A 20092-nucleotide genomic window follows, 5' to 3' on the forward strand; every position below is an offset into this window, starting at 1 on the left:
AACTACAAATTATGGAATTACAACTTAGAAAACAAGGTGGTGGAGAATAGAATCTAATGTACCGAAATACCACTAACCTATTTTATAGAATCTTTATAGGGTTTTATTCACAAGAGAATTCTATTAGCCTTAAACCTAGCAATATGGTTTTAATACAAGTTATCTAGATTTGCCATAAGTAAAATAACTCGCTAAAGTAAATCATGAGCACATTCTAGTGATGAGCAAAATCTAGTATGATGTATCTACTAGTACCGTGTTCTAATTTTATTTACAAGATTCTTCTCAAACATAAACTATCCCTTAACTCATAGATATACTAATATATAAAGAAATCAACTAACATATCAAACTACGTTTTTTGGACATGAAATTCTTATAGCAGACTACATATGCCTAAACTGAACTACTGCCTAAATTTCATAATTTTTGGACCAACAGACCTGCCTAAACAAATTAAATGAGTCTAAACACAACTTAAATTTTTAACAGGGGTGAAAAGGTCATTTCACAACAATTAATATTATTCCTCTGGAGATTTAGATCTAAACATTCAAACAAAACTGATCTTATATTTTTAAAATTTTTCCTTAATTTATTAGACAACCTATAAACTTTCGTCAAATGAATAAAAGGTTCCCACCGATCAGAACGCTATATACAATCGGACCGGTCGGGGACGACAGCCATGGCACAGGGCCATGGCGGCGCGGCGAGGGGCTCTCGCCGGCGGCGACGCTAGCCAGTAGCAGGGCAGGGCGGCGCGACGGCCGGGGCAGCAGGGCGAAGCCGGCGCGCACAGCAACGCGGTGCAGGGACGCGCACGTGCAGCTCACAACGAGCAATAGCCAGGGTTCACCAAACCGTCGGTAACCGGTCCGGTTTGACCGGTAACCGGTCAAACCGGTCCGAACCGGTTCCGGTTTGGTCCGGTATGAAACCGGTCCAAATTCAAAATTTAAATTTGAATTCAAAAAAATAAAAAAAATCTCAAAATATTCCTAAAAATACTTCAAGATGCGACAAATCTAATGGTGTCAAATTTTCTAAAAAATTCGTTCACTTAGTATAGTTTACGGGGATTTGAAGTTAAACAAAAAAAACGTGCATACAAAAGTATACAAATACAATGTAAAAGTAGTCCAAAAGAGGGTTGGAGGGTTCATTTAGACTAAAATATGTTATACAAACATTTATTTAGTATACTTTGCGGGCATTTAAATTTAAACCAAAAAAGAAAAAAATTGAATTTGACCAGTTACCAGCCAAACCGGCCGATATACCGGTCAAACCGGCCGGTATACCGGTACGAACCGGTTGAACTGGGAAGTTTGAATTCAAATTTGAATTTGTCCGGTTCCGACCGGTAACCGGCCAAACCGGACCGGTATACCGGAACCGGAGGCCGGCGGTTACCGGTCACCGGTCGGATTTTAAAACCCTGGCAACAGCATGACGATGGCGGCGACACCATGAATCGAACGCGGAAACTCGCGGAACGCGCAAGACCGAGGAGAGCACGAGCATTAGTACCTCACCTAGCTTCGATTTGAGCCGCTGGACGAAGAAAACGGTGGCCGGACGATGGAGTTCAACGTCAAGGTGGAGCTCGATGGCCATGGATGGCTAGTGGCCAGAAGATCCGCGATTCCAAGCTATACGGCGGCCGGAGCTCAGTTCAAAGGTGCTGGGGAGGGAGCTAGGGAGCTGAGGGAGCTTCGGGTGCGAGTGATTTAAGTATGGTGGAGCGGAGGCCGGGGATTTGGCCGGCGGGACGCGAGATGCTCGAGCTCGTTCGAGCTCGGCTCGAGGAAGAAGAAAGGGAGGAAGGAGGAGGCGACAGCGTGGAGGCTTCGGAGGATGGATAAGGACGCGACGTTAGCGCCGAGGATGGCCGGCACGTGGCCACGGCGTGCTCTCCGGTGAGGATGCTCGACACGTGGCCGCCGTGACGCATGCTGCCGCTACCGGTCTAAACCGGCCGGCGACACCGGTCGGACCGGTCTGGCTGAGGGGTGTTATAGGAGGCCGGCCTGGGGGTCGCCATCGCCGATTCGCGTGGGCTCCTCTGGCCCGCGAGATTCACGTCACCGATCTCCACTCCAAAGTTCAACCCCTGTGGCTGTGCGCCCCCCCCCCCCCCCCCCACCCACACACACACAGAGAGAAGAAACACACGGCCGCCACGTCACCGATCTCCACTCGTGGAACGTACGGAGCACTCTCATGCGAATGGCTTTCGCTTTCTAGTAAAGACGAAAGCGGCACCCTGCTCGGCACGGCCCGCTCGCTCGCTCGCTCGCTATATAGCCCGCCTCCCTCACCGCCGCCGCCATGTGCTCGCCTCCGCCTCCGCCGCGCCGCCGGGGCCTGCCTTACTAGACGGACGGGGTGTGGACCTCGTGACCGCGCTGCCACTGGACCCCTCTGCCGCGCCCCGGCCTTCGAAGACACGACCAATGCCGCCGCCGGCGCAGCGAACGAGCTCCTGAGCGTGGACGCGTCCGGCGCCGCGGCCAGCCATCCCGGACGGGCTCCTCGGCGCGCTGCACCTGGACTGGACGCGTCCAACCCGGCGGTGCGCGCGGCGGGCGGCGCGCTGTCCCGCCTGGACGCGCTCACGGCGGGGCTGTCGGACGCGCAGCGGTGAGCACTGTAGGGGGTTCCTGGGCGCGACGTGGCTGTACCTGACGGCGCGGCCGGGGGTGCTGAGCGGCGCCGTGGACGCCTACGTCCTGCTGCAGCTGGCGCTGGTGGACAGCGTGCTGGGCCGGCGAAGCCTCAAGATGAGCGACTTCGTGGTCGGCGAGCGCATCGAGGAGGGCTCGTTCGGTGGTGGTGTTCTTCGGCACCGTCGTGGAGGAGCGGACGGGCAGGGCCAGGACGAGCCTCCAGAACGACGACAGGTACAAGGAGAAGGTCATCCTCAAAAAGGTAAGCCAAGCAGCGCGACAAGCACAGCTGCTGCGAGATTGCTGTGATGCCGAGTGAAATGCAGAGACGCTGAACAGCTGATGCGTGGCTGATCGTGTTCAGATCAAGGTGGGAACAGTGGGGGCCAAGGAGTGCGGCGACTAGGAGGAGTGGTTCAACTACCGCGTGGCCAGGGCGGCGCCGGACTGCCGGAGACGTGCGCCGACTTCCTCGGGAGCTTCGGCGCCGACAAGACCAAGTCGGAGTGCGTCGAGGGCGGCAAGTGGCTCGTCTGGAAGTTTGAGGTGTGCATTTGGGCCATGGCGTTGCCATTTTTCCTGTTGCGATTTCTTTTGCTGTATGACCGACCACTCATGGGAGGGACCAAGAGCGAGGCATCTGGTCGTAAGTGGCGTAACAATTTTTTGTCCTGTATGGGATTGTTTGAACAATGTGGTACAGAGTTTCAGACACTAGCTAACTGTACATTGTGCTAGACAGAAATCCTACTTCCGTTGGTCAGTTCCTCGAATCTATGGAGATCCCAGAGAGCTCATCGATCGACTGGTTGCCAAATTATGAGATGTTCCCGTTTCGGCAGATCAGGTGTTTGGTCATGCTCGTTCTAATGCTATATATGCTGACAGACGTAATGGTAAAATCGATCATTTCTCCTAGCTCGTTCTAAACTAGCAGAGTTCTTAGAGCTGAGTCTAGAAGATGCTCTATCGAATGATATTTTAGAAGTGATTCTAAACTGGTAAAAAAAACTAGTTCCCACCAACCCGATTTATTTGTCGCACATAATCACTTTAATTATACCCGAAATTTAATCTAGAGAATCACTTCTCTCATGAAGTCAATTGTCATAGTGAATCAGAAAAGTTATGACAAACTTATCTGTCATTTCAGACAGCAACATAGCGCCAATGTTTAAAATTAAATAAAACAAATGTATAATACTTTGAAACTACTATTAAAGATGAATTTATCTATACCATTTTCAAAAGTCTCTAAGGAGTATTTTTCAATGAAACTTTTGTGAAGTAGGGCTGGGCTTGGAACTTCCGGATGCTCACGTAGAAAGACACATGCATGCATATTGTTCCACCGTGTTTTTTTAATGAGATTTATATTTGAACAAAATGCACGTGAAGAAAATAACAATCCATTAAATTACATGTTGAAAGGATCGGGTGCTCTAGCCTAAGAGGGGGAGGGGGTGAATTAGGCACTACTAAAAACTTAGACCTATGGCTCCAACTAATTCGCACAAAACTTAAACTAAAACATGCTATCTAGATGTGCAACTAGGTTGTTCTAGTGTAAAACCACTATCCCAAAAGAGTTTAGCAACATATAGCCTTTCCTATCAAGAAACTATTCTATGAAAGTAAAGGCACACAAATTGCTAGTATGAAATGCGGAAGCTTAATAAGCGGGATAGGAGATAGCAAACTCTTGACGCGGGTGTTTATCCCGTGGTTCGGTTAGCCACAAAGGCACACCTACATCCACATTGTTGTAGCACTCACTAAGAGTATTACTATTCGGCCACCAAGTCTCTTCCGTGAACACGATCACGGTCACCTTGGCCCCGGGTTCCACTAAGGAGCTTCTCCACAAAGGATAGGGGTCTCCACGTCCCCCGCACAAAGTGTCGTCGCCGCTCCACACCAAGTCGGAGGATCGATGACGTTGCCGGCGAGCTTCAAAGCTCCAAGGTGCCGGCGCACCAAGCTCTTGTTTTGGTTCACTAGAGAACCACATCACAAAGGCTCAATGTCTTGCAATCACACTCACTAAGAGCTACTCTAGCACTCACACTTTACAAGACTAGTGCTAAAAGCTAAGGATATGATCAATGGGCTCTTATATGGCTTGGAGATGATCTTGGGTGTTTGTGTGACTTCTAGCAACTCCAGCAATCTTCAAATGGCCGGGGTGAGGCGTATATATAGGCCACCAAGTCTTGTAGCTGTTGCTCCAATGGTCAGCAGAAAACTGCGTATCATCGGATGAACCGATGCCTCAGGCAGGGGTAGCGTCGGTTCATCCAGTCACTCTAAGACCTGAAGTAGCCGTTGAACTCCTGACAGCTGACACAGTGACCACCGGTTCAACCGATGCTTAGCCGTCGGTTAATCCGGTCACTCACAGCACTCAACTCTTCTGCTGACGTCATTACACCGATGGTATGCACCGATGCTTCACCGGTTCAACCGGTGCTGAAGACTTGACTCTTGCACGACTTGCAACGTCTCTGGAACACAGTACGCCCAATGCACCGATGCCCCTTTTTGAACTATCGGTTCATCCGGTGCCTCCCTTCTGCACCAAAATACCATGGCGTCGGTTCTTCCGACAACCATCAGATGCACCGATGCTCATGCGTCGGTTCTTCCGGTGCTACCGACCGAACAGCGGAACCCCCGTAGGGGTGGCCCTTCGGGCCTAGCTACGCCTATCTTTTCTTTCTTTTTGTCATCACTTGAACCTAAAAACCTGAGAATGGTCATCTTAACAATCATATTAGTCACATTGATTGCGTTGTCATTCGATCACCAAAATCACTCGAAATGGCATAAATGGTGTCATGTTCGTTTCACATGTAATATAGTTTGTTTTAAAAATACAATGGACGATGCTTACAAATTCCATGAACCAAATAAGGATGATGAAAGATAACACTGCAACTCTTATCATTGTACAATTTTGCGCGCGCGCGCGCCCACACACTCAATCTTAACCATCTTTTTCAGTCAGTTCCTCTAATCCTCCTGCTTGCAAAAGTATGCAGAGAGTTCAACTTAGTTGGAACTTAAAAGTTTCCTAGGTTTTTCAGATCATCAATGGACATATAACCGAAGATCACGAGGTAGGGCCAGAAGAGATATATGATGTTGGCGACGAATCCGGTACCGATCTTCAGGAACGTGAGCTTCGTGCTTCTGCTGAGGAGGACCGTGGTGTCATGGAAGCTGGTGAACACGAACCAGAGCCCGTCGAGCAGCGCGAGCGACGTCATCACGCAGGCCGCGATGGCGGTCCCCTTCTCCACCGGAGACAGCAGCAGGTAGAGGGAGAAGGCGAAGGCGGCGCAGAAGCTCCGCGCCGCGCAGAGCAGCAGCGCCAGGGAGAAGGACACCAGCTTGAACCGCCGCTGGATGTCGACGGCGGCGACCCCGCAGTAGACGAGGCTGAAGGTGGCCAGGGTGGAGCAGATGAACGCCAGCGTGTTGGAGACCACGAACCCGTCGAAGGCGTACTTCCCGGTGAGCACGGGCGTCCCGGCGGGTGGCGCGGCGACGCCACCTTTTGCCTCCGCCACGTCGCCGGGGGTCCTGACGCCACCGGGTATGGTTATGGCCGCCGCGAACGTCGCCGTCGCGACGAGCACGGAGCCGATGCCCACGATCTGCGCGAAGTCCTTTATCTTGCCCGATTCCTCATCCTCGTTTAGGCCTGGATTGTGCTCCTCCATCTGATCGCGACGGCGGTTGCCACTGGAAGCCTGAGCATTCGCGAAGGTTAGCATGCCGAGTATCCTCCGAGGTGCAGTCTGCAGCAAGCAAGAAAATCAACAAAAAAAAGTTAGTTACTTCTCATTCTAAACAAAATCAATCGTGGTTAACGCAAAGACAAAATTACCAGTCCGAAGTAAAATCCAGAGCGGACTTTCCCCAGGGCGAGATCCATGGGAGTGTTCCCCTGCTTATTCTGCAGATTTATCTTGACATTGCGATTCCTGACGAGGCACCTGAAGATGTCCAGCTCCCCCTGGCTGATCGCCAGGTGCAGGGCGGTGTTCCCATCCGCGTCCTGCACGTTGAGCATCGGCTTGAAAGATCGCGAGCAGTGGCAGTGTGGCACACGAACTTGACGACGTGGAACCGCTTCCTCTCGACGGCGACGTGGAGGAAGGTCCGGCCCCTGGCGTCGCGCAGCCCGGCGCAGCCGGGGTACCGCGTGAGCAGGACGATGACGGCCACCATGCTCTCCGCCGACGCGGCGACGTGCACCGGGTACGACCCGTGGATGTCCGGCTGGAACGCAAGCGATGGCTCCAGGTTGAGCAGCAGGGGGAACGGGAGCCCCCACCACTCGTAGAATCCTGTCAGGCACCTCTGAGGCAGGAGGTAGGAGCCCAAGAAATGGCTCTCGAAGTTGCTCGTGGTGAAAACGAAATTTGTAAATTGGAAGAACGCCGGGTCCGCTGCTGATGCGGCGAAGTGCATCGGCGTGCTCCCGTTGATGTCCCTTTGGCGGACAAGGTCCTTGTTCCACTCCACCAGCAACTTTGCTATTCCTGCAGTTGTAACACATTGCGCATTATTAGACAAAGGAAGCAGCAGATGAAAACAAATTATTGGTTGCACATGTTCCCATGAATTGTTAGTGTCGTACTCATTCATAAATCATACAGCCTGAATGAAAAATATTGAAAACCCATAGTATATATCTAGGAGGGGTAAGAAGATCTTAGCTAGGGTCTCTATATATTAGCAAAAGAAAGGGAAACACAAAGTGTCGACTGAAAATGTCATTCGCTTAGCTTACTGTAAATAAAATACAAGAATTGTAGAACGATTTATTTAAGAGAATCTGTAATGGCATTATACCTATGAATATAACTTATAATAAAGTGTTTTAAGATAAAGCTATGAGTGTAGTGTTATGATAGGGATGCAAGTTATATTTATTTTGGGTCATTGGGTCGACCCAAAACTTTGATAAAATGAACTAGGATGGCATTGTGCGTAATTAATTTAGAAGGAAAAATGAACTAGAATGGCATGCCATCGTAATTATTTAGTTGACCCATAAAACACCATTGGGACTTGCATCCCTCAAGAAGTGTCATGGAAGACTTTGCGAGATAAAGCACATGAATCTTTTTAAGCTGATATATGTATTATCTTAATTCTCATATTATTTTTCCAGTGGTAGACGATGTGCCCGCAAACGGTGATAATTGATAAAGCTGTGGTGACTGTCAATTTCATAAAGATGTGCGAGCCGAGTGTGTCAGAGGCATCCTAAAAGCAAGTTTAATAATGGGCGAGAAGCCGGCAAAATCTTGCGCGCGTGTGTGTGAGAGAGACGAGCGTCTGGCAACACGTTCGCCCGGAGGCTGGAGCAAGCGAGAACCTATCAAAACGCGCTGCAGCGCCTGCTGTTGGCCAAGATTCCTACTTGCCATTAAATGCTGGCGAGGCCCACCAACACCGCACGCCACATCGGCAAGTGGGCGTGATTATTAAACTTGCTCTAAGGGGATGTTGGGTGGATGCCTGTGTTCATAGAGTTAAATACTTGTGTGCATTTATTTATTTATTTATTTTGCGAGACAAGTACTTGTGTGTACTTGAATGTTTTCATATGACCACATTCAAGACATAGTAATAGTATTACTTCGAACAAAACAAGGATATATAGTTCACCTTTGTGGTGGATGACAGCAGCATGCAAGGCATTTTGTCCATCCGGCCCGGAGTAGGACAGACCGTCTCCCTTCTGATGCAGCACGCAAGCGATCTTTCGGCGGCCCAAAGAGCTGGCGAGGTGCCATCATCCGCGACCACGCAGGCGAGCCCCCTGTCCCCGTCCATCAGCGCCCCGACCATCTCCAAGTCGCCGAAGCGGACGGCCTCGTGCAGGGCCGTCTCCCCCTGCCCGTTCCGCGCGCGCAACAGGTCCCTCACCTCGTCCTCGCCTCCGGCGAGGCCGACGAGCTGCGCGACCATCCTGTCGTTCCCGGCCCGGGCGGCGCGGTGCAGCGGCGTGTCGCCGTTGCGGTCGGGCGCGCCCAGGAGGCCCCTGGCCCTGCAGCAGATCGCGCGGGCGCTCTCCAGGTAGCGGTCGTCGTCGCCGGCGGCCGCCACCACGTGGAGCGCGGAGGAGCCGCCCGTCCCCTCCGTGAGGCGGGCCTCCAGCAGCGCGGCGTCGTCGTCGTCGTCACCGCCCCCCTGGCCGTCGCTGCTGGCGACGACGTCGATGGCGACTTGGTGGTGAGCCGGCGCCGGCGCAGCCGCCAGGCTCTCTCCCCGCCACAGGTGCAGCTGCTGGCAGTCGCCTGTGGTCAAGGCCATGAGCATGGTGCTGGCCCGACGCGCGGCCAGCTCGGTGGACTCCTTCCGCGGCGCCGTGCTTGATGACTTTGTTGGCTGATCCATCGTCGCAGTGGTGGGCGGCTGCAGATTTTAGTTTCAGTACACCGCTGCGACGGCGATCGATCAGCTAGCTAGCGCCTGCGCTCGGAGCTCGACTACAGCAGCATGCATATATAGTTGGCCGGGCCAGCATGTCATAAAGCCGCTATGCATTGCGTATGGCGATAAGTTTATCTCTGGATTCTTCTTGTTCTTTCTTGTGCATAAAATATGTTCGTTGCGTCCGGTGATGATGAGCCCCGACAGAGACCATGCCAAACTGGCAGGACCAGATGCTCATGGTGGTTGCCCGTATATAGGTATACACGGTCTTTGTCTATCTATTCTTTCTTGAACAGGAGGAGATGCGCCAGTTGGATGATGGCTACAGCGAAGCACAAACTTCTGTGCTCCTGCCTTCTGCACAATGGGCCGCGCGCCTAGCTAGGAGGCCCGAGGGAAGCAAAGTCTTTCGGTGGCGATTTTTAAGCGGTCGGCCTTCAGAGTTGGGCCTCGCAGGCTGCTGCGACGCCAGCGTCCGATCTCTCTCGCTCACGTCGTCACGTCCCGGCGGGCGGCACGGCGGCGGCGGGACCTGACAACCCCGGGTATGGTTATGGCCGAGCCGTAGACGTCGCCGTCGCGACAAGCACGGAGCCGATGCCCACGATCTGCGCGAACTCCCATTATCTTGCTTGATTCTCTTCTTCCTCGATCGTTCAGACGACTTGGATTATTGCAATCCTCGATCTGATCACGCCGGCGGCTGGCAGTCCGAGCTAGCATTTGCGAAGGTTAAGCATGTTGAGTATCCTGCGAGGTGCGGTATGCAAGAATTAACAAAATTAATACCAAGAGGAAAATTAAATTATTGATCGAATCAAATTACGGAGTGGCCGGCTCCTGCTCGTTCAGCACGACAGCACCAACGACGTGGAAGGCTGCTGGCACCAGCGGCACGCGAGCTTCAGGACATGGCGCCTCTTCCTCTCGACGGCAGCTGGAACGCTGAGGATGGATCAGCCTTCAGCACTTGGGTCAGTGTGTGAGGTTCATGTGCTCGTAGAGTTTGGCGAGGCATTTCTGCGATAATAGGAAGTAGGAGCCGAACGAATAATGCTCGAATGAAGCTGCTGGCGGAGAAAACAGCAAAGTTTGTAAATTGGAGGGAGGGGTCCGCTGCCGGATGCAGCGAAGTGCATCGGAGTGCTTCGGTTGATGTCTCGTTGTTCGAGAAGGCCCTTGCCCCTTGTTCCATTCTAGCAGTAACCTTGTCATTTCTGCGGTTGCAATTCAGTGGTAGAAGCAAAATTAGATTAGTGAAACAAGAGTTGTATATATACTAGTATTAATTTGCACGGGTCATTTTGCTTGCATGCATGCATAATAGTGACTACTTTCTCTCTGTTTTGAAATGTAAGACATTTTGATTTGTCCCAAGTCAAATTATTCTAAATTTGATCAAATTTATAGAAAAGAGTCATAATAATTTGAATATTAAATAAGAAAAATTGCATCCATTCTTAATATATTTTCCACAACTTACTTATTTGATGTATTAGAAGTTAATATTCTTTTTTATAATTGGGTCAAATTTTGACTACTTAACTTTAAACAAAAGAAGAAACAAAAGTTGTTCACCTACTTCTGTCGTGGAGGACAGCAGCATGCAAGGCATTCTTGATAGTGCCGATATAAACCAGCACAAGGATGGTCCGATCTTCACGACAGTAGATTCAAAAATAAAGATAACTTTGCTGCGAACAGTGGGTAAATAGCTTTATACCTGCCAAGGTTGGATGCGACCAAGCGACGGGGAGAGAGACACCGAAACCTTGAAGATTTCGACTCGATCTCCGAACGATTGCAGAACCACAATCCGGGACTAATCCATATAAAACGGCGCAGCCGAACTGGCAACCGTTGAGCACGAAGTGGGGGACCTCAGAGAGATCTTTCTCACAAGTCCGAGAAGAACTCACAGGAACAAAGGTGTAAGACACTCGTCAGCAAATCAGCTGGAATACCATATCGGTTTATCAAATGATCAAAATGTCCTTTTCTGAGTACACATAGAGAATATTTATACTAGGAACAACCCTCCTAGATAGGTATGAACTGAAGTCTCCACGTTGAAAAATGGAAGGCCAACAGGTGAAGCATTCACGAGATCATCTTCAATTCCCTTGCGTCTCCTGGGCTTCTGCGCAGTCTTCAGTAAAATGACCATTTCTCCCAACTCAGAAGTCGAAACGATAAGCTTTCCAGACATGTGTGGCATGCGCCATGAAACAATGTAGAATGGTACAGTCTTGCACGGGAAGTTGAGCAAGATAAATCCTCGGGCAGACTCTTGACATTCTGAGCAGTCCTCAATGATTCGATCATAAATCCTGATTGGTAAGTCGAAATGATGTGAAACTTGTTGGGTTGGAAATTAGACTTCATAATCTTTCTAACGGGTACTCATGGGCTTTCAGATCTTTCGGGAATCAATAGTTATGGGTGTTTCTTTTGATGGTCCGAACTGGTGGTCCGAACTGGTTCGGACTGGTCCGAACTAGTTGACGTGAATTGGTTGCCTGATTGCTTGATGTTCCAATCTTCTTTATGTACATGTCTAAGTAGAATCAAAGTAGAACATTTAGGCAGTATAACATCCTCAAATATATTGAAGTTAGTTTCAGATAGGAGTGAGTTCACCTTTTTTTGGAGTAATTTTGCACGGCTTCGTGTAATTGGTCCATCATAAACATGTTTATGTGTAACTTGAGTAACCTCTGGGGGCATGTCCTCATCATCCTCCTCCTCTTGAAAAGGAGTCGTCCTCGACTCTTCTACTCCAAGGAATGGAGACAAATCGGCGACATTGAAGCTTGAACTCACACCATAAGAACTGGGAAGATCAATCTCATATGCGTTGTCATTGATCTTGCGAAGCACTTTGAATGGACCATCAGCTCGTGGCTGCAACTTGCTCTTGCGTTGTTCAGAAAAGCGATCCTTGCGTAAGTGCACCCAAACCAAATCTCCTGGTTCAAATAATATCTTCTTGCAACCCTTGTTGGCGCGCTTCTCATACATTTTGGTCATCTTCTCAATATTTGCTCTAGCTCGATCATGAATATTTTTGACAAATTCTGCTCTCTTGCTTGCATCAACATTCACTCGTTCCTGCATAGGCAACGGCAAAAGATCGATGGGAGCAATAGGTTTGAAACCATATACAATCTCAAATGGATAAAATTTAGTGGTCGAGTGTACCGCCCTGTTGTATGCAAATTCCACATGATGCAAGATTTTTTCCCATAGTTTCAAGTTCTTCTTAAGAATAGCTCGCAGCATTGTTGACAACGTGTGGTTCACAACTTCGGTTTGCCCATCAGTTCGTGGATGACATGTTGTAGAGAACAGCAGCCTTGTCCCAAGTTTACCCCCACAAAGTCTTCCAAAAGTAACTCAAGAACTTGGTGTCACGATCCGATACAATGGTACGTGGCACTCCATGTAGACGCATAATTTCTCTGAAAAATAATTCAGCAAGGTGTGAAGCATCATCGCTCTTATGATAAGGAATAAAGTGTGCCATTTTGCTAAAACGATCAACCACAACAAAGATTGAATCCCTCCCCCTCTTAGTTCGAGGTAAGCCAAGAACTAGAACAAAGTGTTATCGCCATAAATTAACAGGATTAATTTATGGGCCGAAAGCAAGATGGGCTTAAAGCAGAAGATCAAGAAGACTTGTAGATCGGCTCCTGCGTGAGCATCTGGGCCACATGGGCCGTGTATCCTTAGATTTAGTTTAAGATTAGAGATAGAGTCCAATCGGGACAAGATTAGTTTAGATTGTTTCCCAAGTCTCCGGACTATAAATATGTATCCTTTGTTATTCATGAAGGAGAGCGTCATCACGACTCACAAACAACAACTCTCGACGCATCGCCACCCTAATCTAAGGGTTTCATCCAAGTAAGTGACATGTTGCCCTGATCGCTTCTTGCGATCAGGGCAGCATTATTCTTACTTTTACCTTGGTATTACTCGTACTGAAGCGTTTTTGATGGCGAGTAGTACTAGTTATTCTGATGTTCGTAGCATGGCTTTAGTAGATCCATTGTGTCTCGTTGTTTATCATCTACGAATATCATGATGTCTCTGTGCAGTCACGTTTCAATCTTATGCTAGTTCTTGTCGCATAGAATTAGTTGCACAGAGGCAACACCCTACTTCTTTTATGTCTAGTAGATCTAATCTGTTATGGTTTGCTCTTATCTTAGGAGTTTGCGTAATATCTGCTAGGTTAGGCCTTGCAAACGGATTGGATGATCCGGTTGTGTAGTAGATGCTTTATCATGGTCTTAATAGGGATTGTTCCGGGAATCGGCTCTTGCTAGTTCTTAGGCCTCTATTTTGGGTTACGGTTCAGTGGTCTGTTACGTTCATTAGGCCTAGTCACGTGTAGGATGTTCCGATCTAGCAGTGAAGCTGTTACCATTGTGGATTAGATTAATTAGATTTAATTGAAGCAGTTTCACAGTTATTTGTTTTATTTATCATATCTGGATACAATCAGATCCCATCTGACACCGGGACTCGATCGGCTCTTTAAAGCCGATGCAAGAGTCGTCCTGGGGAGCCGACCACTGCTCGGACTTACGTTTACACGTGTCTTTGTGTTCAGGAAACTGTTCGGAGCACGTCTACACCCTCCTGATCGGGTATGGGTCAGGTGGCAAGCCCGGCTTTCACACATTCTCCGGGCGCGTGACGGAATTGCGGGCCGTCGACGAGGGAGCAGTGCCTGCCGGCGCCCCAGCAACCTCCTGGCTCTTCGTGTTGCCCGTCGCTGCTCGCCGGTGGGTTTCGACCGACAACACAAAGTCCATAGAAATGTCCTCCCATGGAACACTAGGAATAGGCAATGGGGTATATAGACCATGAGGGTTCAAGCGTGACTTAGCTTTGTGGCAGGTTTCGCAGCGAAGAACATGTCTCTCTACATCTCGCTGCATCTTTGGCCAAAAGAAATGATTAGCTAACACTTGCTCCGTTTTCTTCGCTCCAAAATGGCCCATAAGTCCACCGGCATGAGCTTCCTGCAAAAGCATTAGACGAACAGAATAATCTGGAATGCAAAGTTTGTTAGCTCGAAACAAAAATCCATCATGCAAATGGAACTTTTCCCAGCCCTTGCCATCACAACATTTCGAAAATGGTTCATCAAAGCATATGTCAGTTGCATACAAATCTTTAATACTTTCCAAACCAAGAATTTTAGTATCAAGTTGGGACAGCAAAGCATGACGTCTAGACAAAGCATCAGCAACAACATTATCTTTCCCTTTTTTATACTTGACAAAGTATGAAAAAGATTCAATGAATTCACTCCATTTAGCATGTCTTCGGTTCAGTTTTAGTTGACCTTTAAGATGTTTCAAAGATTCATGGTCTGAATGGATCACAAATTCCTTAGGTAAAAGATAGTGTTGCCAAGTCTCCAAACACCTCACAAGAGCATAAAGTTCTTTGTCATAAACAGAATAATTCAGAGTTGGGCTGTGGCAGAACCACCTGAATTATCCCGGCTCAAGTGCGCAGGCCATCACCATAAAGGCAACACCAGCTCAAACGCACTTCAAACGGAACAATTCTTGGTCTGTCGGGTAACGTCCCGATACAACCACCGGTTCACGGATCGAACAAGCATACCCCGCACGAAGGCGAGTCCAGAGATATTACAACCACAATTTTACAACACAGGCAAAGTAGAGATTACAAACCAGTTCAAACCATTATTACAAAACCAACTTTAGTAAAATAGTTATACAAGCCTTAAGTGTAAAACTTCAGAGTTTAAATAGCGGAAGATAAAACACGACGGCTACAACACGTCGCAAAAGTATACCAGGCTAGCCCAAGCAAGGTATCACTCGTCAAGGTCATTGCCGGCCGAAGACGTATCCCACTCTACGGACCATCCAGGAGGCAAAGACCAAGGATAGGTCAAGCTAGCGATCTGGTCCTCAAAACTCATACCTGAAAAAGGGTTTCAACAGCAAGGCTGAGTATTCTAATACTCAGCAAGACTTAACCATCAACGGGTATACGTAGCCCACTTTAGCTAGACTATGCAAGGTTCTGTGAGGCTCTGGTTTTCCTTTTGCTGAAAAGCAATAAAGAGTAGGTCCTTACTTTCAAGTTTTAGCTTTCAAGATTCTAGTTGATTAACCATTCTATATAAGCAACTACTATCCAATCATGGTAGAACTCTAAGCAAACATCAAGATTGATCATAATATTGTTGCTCTTATTACTCTGTGTGGCAAAGGGATCAAGCAGTCCCAAACTGTGAGAAGCAGATGATTCGAATCGAAATTTATTAACCTGGCCAGGCAGACCTAACACACACGTTTGGAACACCGTCGGGTCGTTCCCAAACAATCGTTTACCTTTCTTTCCGGCTTGTGGATAGGGTCACTCTCCCCGACTACAGGGCTCCAAGGTCCAACCTTGTCCCTCGAAGTCGTAGTGTTGCGCAACATAAAAATAAAACCTATCCCTAAGAGAGAGTGAAAGGTATATCCACTCCCCGGTCCAATCGGCTACTAGGCTTGTCGCGTACCATATTTACGGCATGTGGCTAGTACGTTCAAAAACTTAACCACCGCTACCACACACCGCGACCTTAGCAAGTTCATCAACATAGACGGGGTCTCACACAAGGTCATGATATCGAACACAACCCCGTCCGTCGTCCTTATATTGATAACAGAAAGTAAACAAGCAATTCCTATAGAGCTCGCGAGTGACAGGCAATCACTCGACTTTTACCGGTCCTATAAGCTTAGCAATTATTCGAACTCAGGTCTAGTGTTCAGTACATAGGTTTCTAGGATCATGCATCTAGGGTTTCAATTCAAATCCTAAGAACTGTAAATGCACAAGTAAGTAATAACAGTAAATGGTAATAATTTGAAATATAGGTTATGTCCGGGGCTTGCCTTTAGAAGAGTCTAAAGAATTAGTAGACTCCAACTCTTCCGAATCGAAGTTCAGAACTTCAGTTAATTCCACGATGTTGGTTGGACTTCATGTAGTTCACTCTCGGACTCCGAGTTCACGTTTAGGTCTTCGTTATCTTCCGTAATGTTGACTTGGGCTTCAGAAATATCCCGTTGTTGACTTGAAGTACTTCAGAAATTTCCCCGGCTGGTCTCTGGATGAATTTGTACGTTCCGTCGACTAACGATATTATTTCTATATGCAATGCAATACCCGAAATTAGTGAAGTGCTTGAGTATAGCTTTCCTTCACTAAAGAGTTGAACACTTAAACCAAGAAAACAACCATTCATTATTTTCTATGGGGCAGTCATTTATGGAGTAAAAGGAAATACAAGGAACTCCATAGGATAACAAAAACTAGTCACATTAAGAAAGTAAAAGTAGTTCTAGAAATATGGGGTAGGTTGAATTCAAATCTATAATTTGAATTCCAAAAGAAATCAACAACTAGGGTTCAAACATCAAACATCAATTCAAGGTTCAAAAGCAAAGATCATGAATAGGAATCAAGTCTAACCATGGAGCTTATTATAGCAAAAACAATACTAACATGGATTATCCTTATAACTCAGAAATAAATAAAAAATTCAAGCTAAACAAAGAAAAAATTCTCCCAAAAATTATCACAAGCTACTTGTGTTTAAAAGAGCTCATGGTAAAAAAATATGACCCAAAGAAATAAATAAAAGCATGCTTTAATAAATTAAACAAGAGCATATGCTAGAAATAAACAAACACATGAAATAACAAGCAAAAGTCAAGCATTTAATCCACAAATTTTATACAAGACTACTCATGGCAAAAGAAGGCTAGGTTCCAAAAATTAAGCATAACAAAGCTATGGATAAAAGGATACAATTAAATTACTTATTTGCTAACAAATAAACTAGAGCACTCAATATAAAGTTTCATGCAAACTTGAGTAGCTAAAGTTGTAGAGATAGCCAATAGGAGCACAACAAAACTAGTTTGGCATTTTTCTGATTTTTCTACTAATTTCTAGGAATTTTTGAAGTTCACAAGAAAAAGAATTAGAATCATTACAGAAAGGCCCTTGGAAGTTTTGATTTAGAGCAATCGGGTCCTTCAGCCATAGCTGACCTTCGGGAGCTCTACTCCGGCCATGGTCCGGCGTCTAGGGTGGTCGGCGGCGAGAGTGGAAGGGCTAGGGAGGTAGAGCGGCTCATGGCGCACCAGTAGGTGCCTGAAGTCGAGGTAGGGGTAGCCCGTAGCGGGCTGTCCGCGGCGGCCAGAGCACGCCGGCGGCGAGTGGTGGCCGTTGGCGGTGGTCCGGTGAGGGGGAGTGGAAGGGGTGGGGCCGAGGAGACTCAGGGGACCAAGGGGGTTTGATTCAAGGGTCTAACTGGGGAAGTGGAGGTTCGAGATGGTGGCTCCACTGCGGCCGGTGAGCGGCGGCGCTAATGGAGGGAAGGGGCGGCGGGATGCCGAAGCAAGGCTCTATTGAGCTATTTGTAGGCCGAGAATGGAAGGATAAGCAAGGAAGAGGGCTCGGGGATGAGCTCGGCCGGGGAGAAGTCGAAATCGGTGACGGCGGCGTGCTCCCGTGGGTGGCCGGCGAGGTGGCTCTGCGCGGGCGGCGTGTCGCGAGTGCAAGCAGCCAGCAAGGGTGGAAAAAAAATGGCGGTGGGGAGGGGAGTTCGACGCGTGGAGAAGCTCAGAGGCAGGAGGTGGCCCTGGAGACGGCCCAGAGTGGCGGCAGCTGCGCCGCTTTGCCGGCGGTGAGAGAGAGCAGAGAGGCAGGCAGAAGGAAGAAGAAAAAGGACTTAAACACAATTTCAAAAAATTTCAGGAACCCGGATGTAAATCAAAGATAACTTTTAATCTAGGGCTCAAATGAAAAAGTGCCCAACATGAAAGTTGTTCAACTTTTCAAGATCTACAACTTTGATGTTGTGCAAAAATTTATTTGATCAAAGGTTAAAGAGTTATTTTTGAAAACATAAAGAGAATTTGAATTCAAAGGACTTTTGTCTTTTTCCATGCAAAAATCACTTTAAATCTAGACTAAAAAGTAAAGTTTGCTGCCATGTAATGATTGCACTGAATTTTACAAATGAACCCTCCACAAAATCAATATTTGCTCTCCCTATTTAAATTAAACTATAGAAAAGACCTTAGAACAATTCATAATTACGCAAAGGTCCTTAAAATTTTAAAATAGGCCCTTGCTCAAACAATTTCACACTTGAAGCACAAGAAATAAATGTAGTTTTATTATGCAGACACCTAGGGTGTCACATGGACCACTTAGCTTTTCACTGAAGTATGCAATGGGCCTTCTGTCATGCATGAGCACGCCTCCAATCCCTACACCACTTGTATCACATTCAATTTCAAAGGTCTTACCAAAATCTAGAAGTGCAAGGAGTGGGGCTGTTGTCAACTTCGTTTTCAGCTCTTTAAATGCCTTCTCTTGTGCTTCACCCATTAGAATGGTACATCCTTCTTTGTCAACTCATTTATTGGGGCAGCAATGGAACTGAAATCTTTCACAAACCGACGGTAAAAGCCGACGAGTCCAAGGAAGCTTCACACTTGGCTCACATTTTGTGGAGGCTTCCACTCACGAACAGCCTTGATCTTTTCCTCATCCACCTCCACGCCATGAGCTGAAATAACAAAGCCAAGAAAGACTACCTTGTCGGTGCAAATGGTGCACTTTTCAAGGTTAGCATACAAACATTCCTTCTTTAAAATAGCAAGCACGCATTTTATATATTCAACATGTTCATCAAGAGACTTGCTGTAAATCAAGATATCATCAAAGTAAACAACAACAAATTTTCCAATGAAAGTCCTAAGCACATGATTCATTAATCTCATGAATGTACTAGGTGCATTAGTCAATCCAAAAGACATCACCAACCATTCATAGAGCCCAAACTTGGTTTTGAAAGCTGTTTTCCAGTCATCTCCTTCTCTCATTCTGATTTGATGATAGCCACTTCTTTAGTCAATTTTTGTAAAGATAATAGCACCACTAAGCTCATCAAGCCTAGGTATGGGGTGTCTATACCTTATTGTGATGTTATTTATAGCTCGGCAATCAACACACATTCTCCATGAACCATCTTTCTTTGGAACTAAAAGAACAGGAACAACACAAGGTGAGAGACTTTCCTTTAAATAACCTTTGTTGATGAGCTCTTGCACTTGGCGCTGGATTTCTTTTGTCTCCTCTGGATTTGTGCGATAGGGAGCATGGTTAGGGAGTGAAGTACCTGGAACAAGATCGATTTGATGCTCAATCCCTCTCTTTGGTGGCAGCCCAGGTGGTACTTCCTCTGGACATACATCTTCACAATCCTGTAACACATCAAAAACAGCACTAGGTAAAGTAGAGGGTAAGTCGTTAGTGGAAAGAAAATTGTCCTTGTACAGGAGTACAAAGAACATGGCATTGGGTTCACTCAATTCTTTTAAATCCTGTTTCCTAGCCATAATCACTAAACCCTCGTTTCCCTTTGGCTCGGTTCTTTGCAGCTGTGGAGTTTTGTTTGGCTTTGGAAACACTCCCTCACTATGTTTGTGGGTCACTCGTAATTGTTTCTCACTCTGAACAACTTTATTGGATCGACCACAAATCTGAACATCACGATCATACAACCAAGGTCTTCCCAACAACAATTGATAAGTTTGCATTGGCACCACATCACACTCGACTTGATCATTGTATCTTCCAATGGAGAAAGGAACGGTCACCATATTGGTCACACGCAGCGCACCGCACTCATTAAGCCACTGCATTTTGTATGGAGATGGATGGCGCTGCTGCTTTAATCCCAATCTCTCAACCAATTCTTAACTTGAAATATTATTGCAGCTGTCATTATCAACAATGATTCTGCATAATTTATCCTTGATCATGCCTCGAGTATGGAAAAGATTGTGACGCTGTCCATTCTTCTCCTTCACAGCAATAACACTAAGCACTTGCCG

The 20092-nt window shown here is 47.2% G+C and overlaps 2 protein-coding genes across 2 annotated transcripts; one reads left to right on the forward strand and one right to left on the reverse strand.

The window, feature by feature from the left end:
- Positions 1 to 1584: 1584 nt before the first annotated feature.
- On the forward strand, positions 1585 to 3410 carry LOC120700701 (serine/threonine-protein kinase STN8, chloroplastic-like). The gene is made up of 3 exons (XM_039984942.1): positions 1585 to 1625; positions 2660 to 2934; positions 3037 to 3410. The coding sequence occupies exons 1-3, from the start codon at positions 1585 to 1587 to the stop codon at positions 3408 to 3410; spliced, it is 690 nt and encodes a 229-aa protein (XP_039840876.1).
- Positions 3411 to 5582: 2172 nt separating this feature from the next.
- On the reverse strand, positions 5583 to 9200 carry LOC120698217. Its single transcript, XM_039981748.1, has 3 exons — positions 8358 to 9200; positions 6565 to 7222; positions 5583 to 6475 (listed from the first exon to the last, which is right to left on the reverse strand). The coding sequence occupies exons 1-3, from the start codon at positions 8486 to 8488 to the stop codon at positions 5735 to 5737; spliced, it is 1530 nt and encodes a 509-aa protein (XP_039837682.1). The 5' UTR covers positions 8489 to 9200; the 3' UTR covers positions 5583 to 5734.
- Between the last annotated feature and the right edge of the window lie 10892 nt (positions 9201 to 20092).

Source organism: Panicum virgatum, chromosome 3K (assembly GCF_016808335.1).
Source record: "Panicum virgatum strain AP13 chromosome 3K, P.virgatum_v5, whole genome shotgun sequence".
Classification (NCBI taxonomy): Eukaryota; Viridiplantae; Streptophyta; class Magnoliopsida; order Poales; family Poaceae; genus Panicum; species Panicum virgatum.

Excerpts from the sequence above, each read along its gene's own strand:
- LOC120700701 (XM_039984942.1), top strand. The coding sequence starts at position 1,585 with ATGGAGTTCAACGTCAAGGTGGAGCTCGATGGCCATGGATG. Across the intron at positions 1,626-2,659 it reads GAGCTCGATGGCCATGGATG|GGGGTTCCTGGGCGCGACGT; the intron begins GCTAGTGGCCAG and ends TGAGCACTGTAG. Across the intron at positions 2,935-3,036 it reads AGAAGGTCATCCTCAAAAAG|ATCAAGGTGGGAACAGTGGG; the intron begins GTAAGCCAAGCA and ends GATCGTGTTCAG.
- LOC120698217 (XM_039981748.1), bottom strand. The coding sequence starts at position 8,488 with ATGATGGCACCTCGCCAGCTCTTTGGGCCGCCGAAAGATCGCTTGCGT. Across the intron at positions 7,223-8,357 it reads TGCTGTCATCCACCACAAAG|GAATAGCAAAGTTGCTGGTG; the intron begins GTGAACTATATA and ends TTACAACTGCAG. Across the intron at positions 6,476-6,564 it reads CTGGATTTTACTTCGGACTG|ACTGCACCTCGGAGGATACT; the intron begins GTAATTTTGTCT and ends TGCTTGCTGCAG.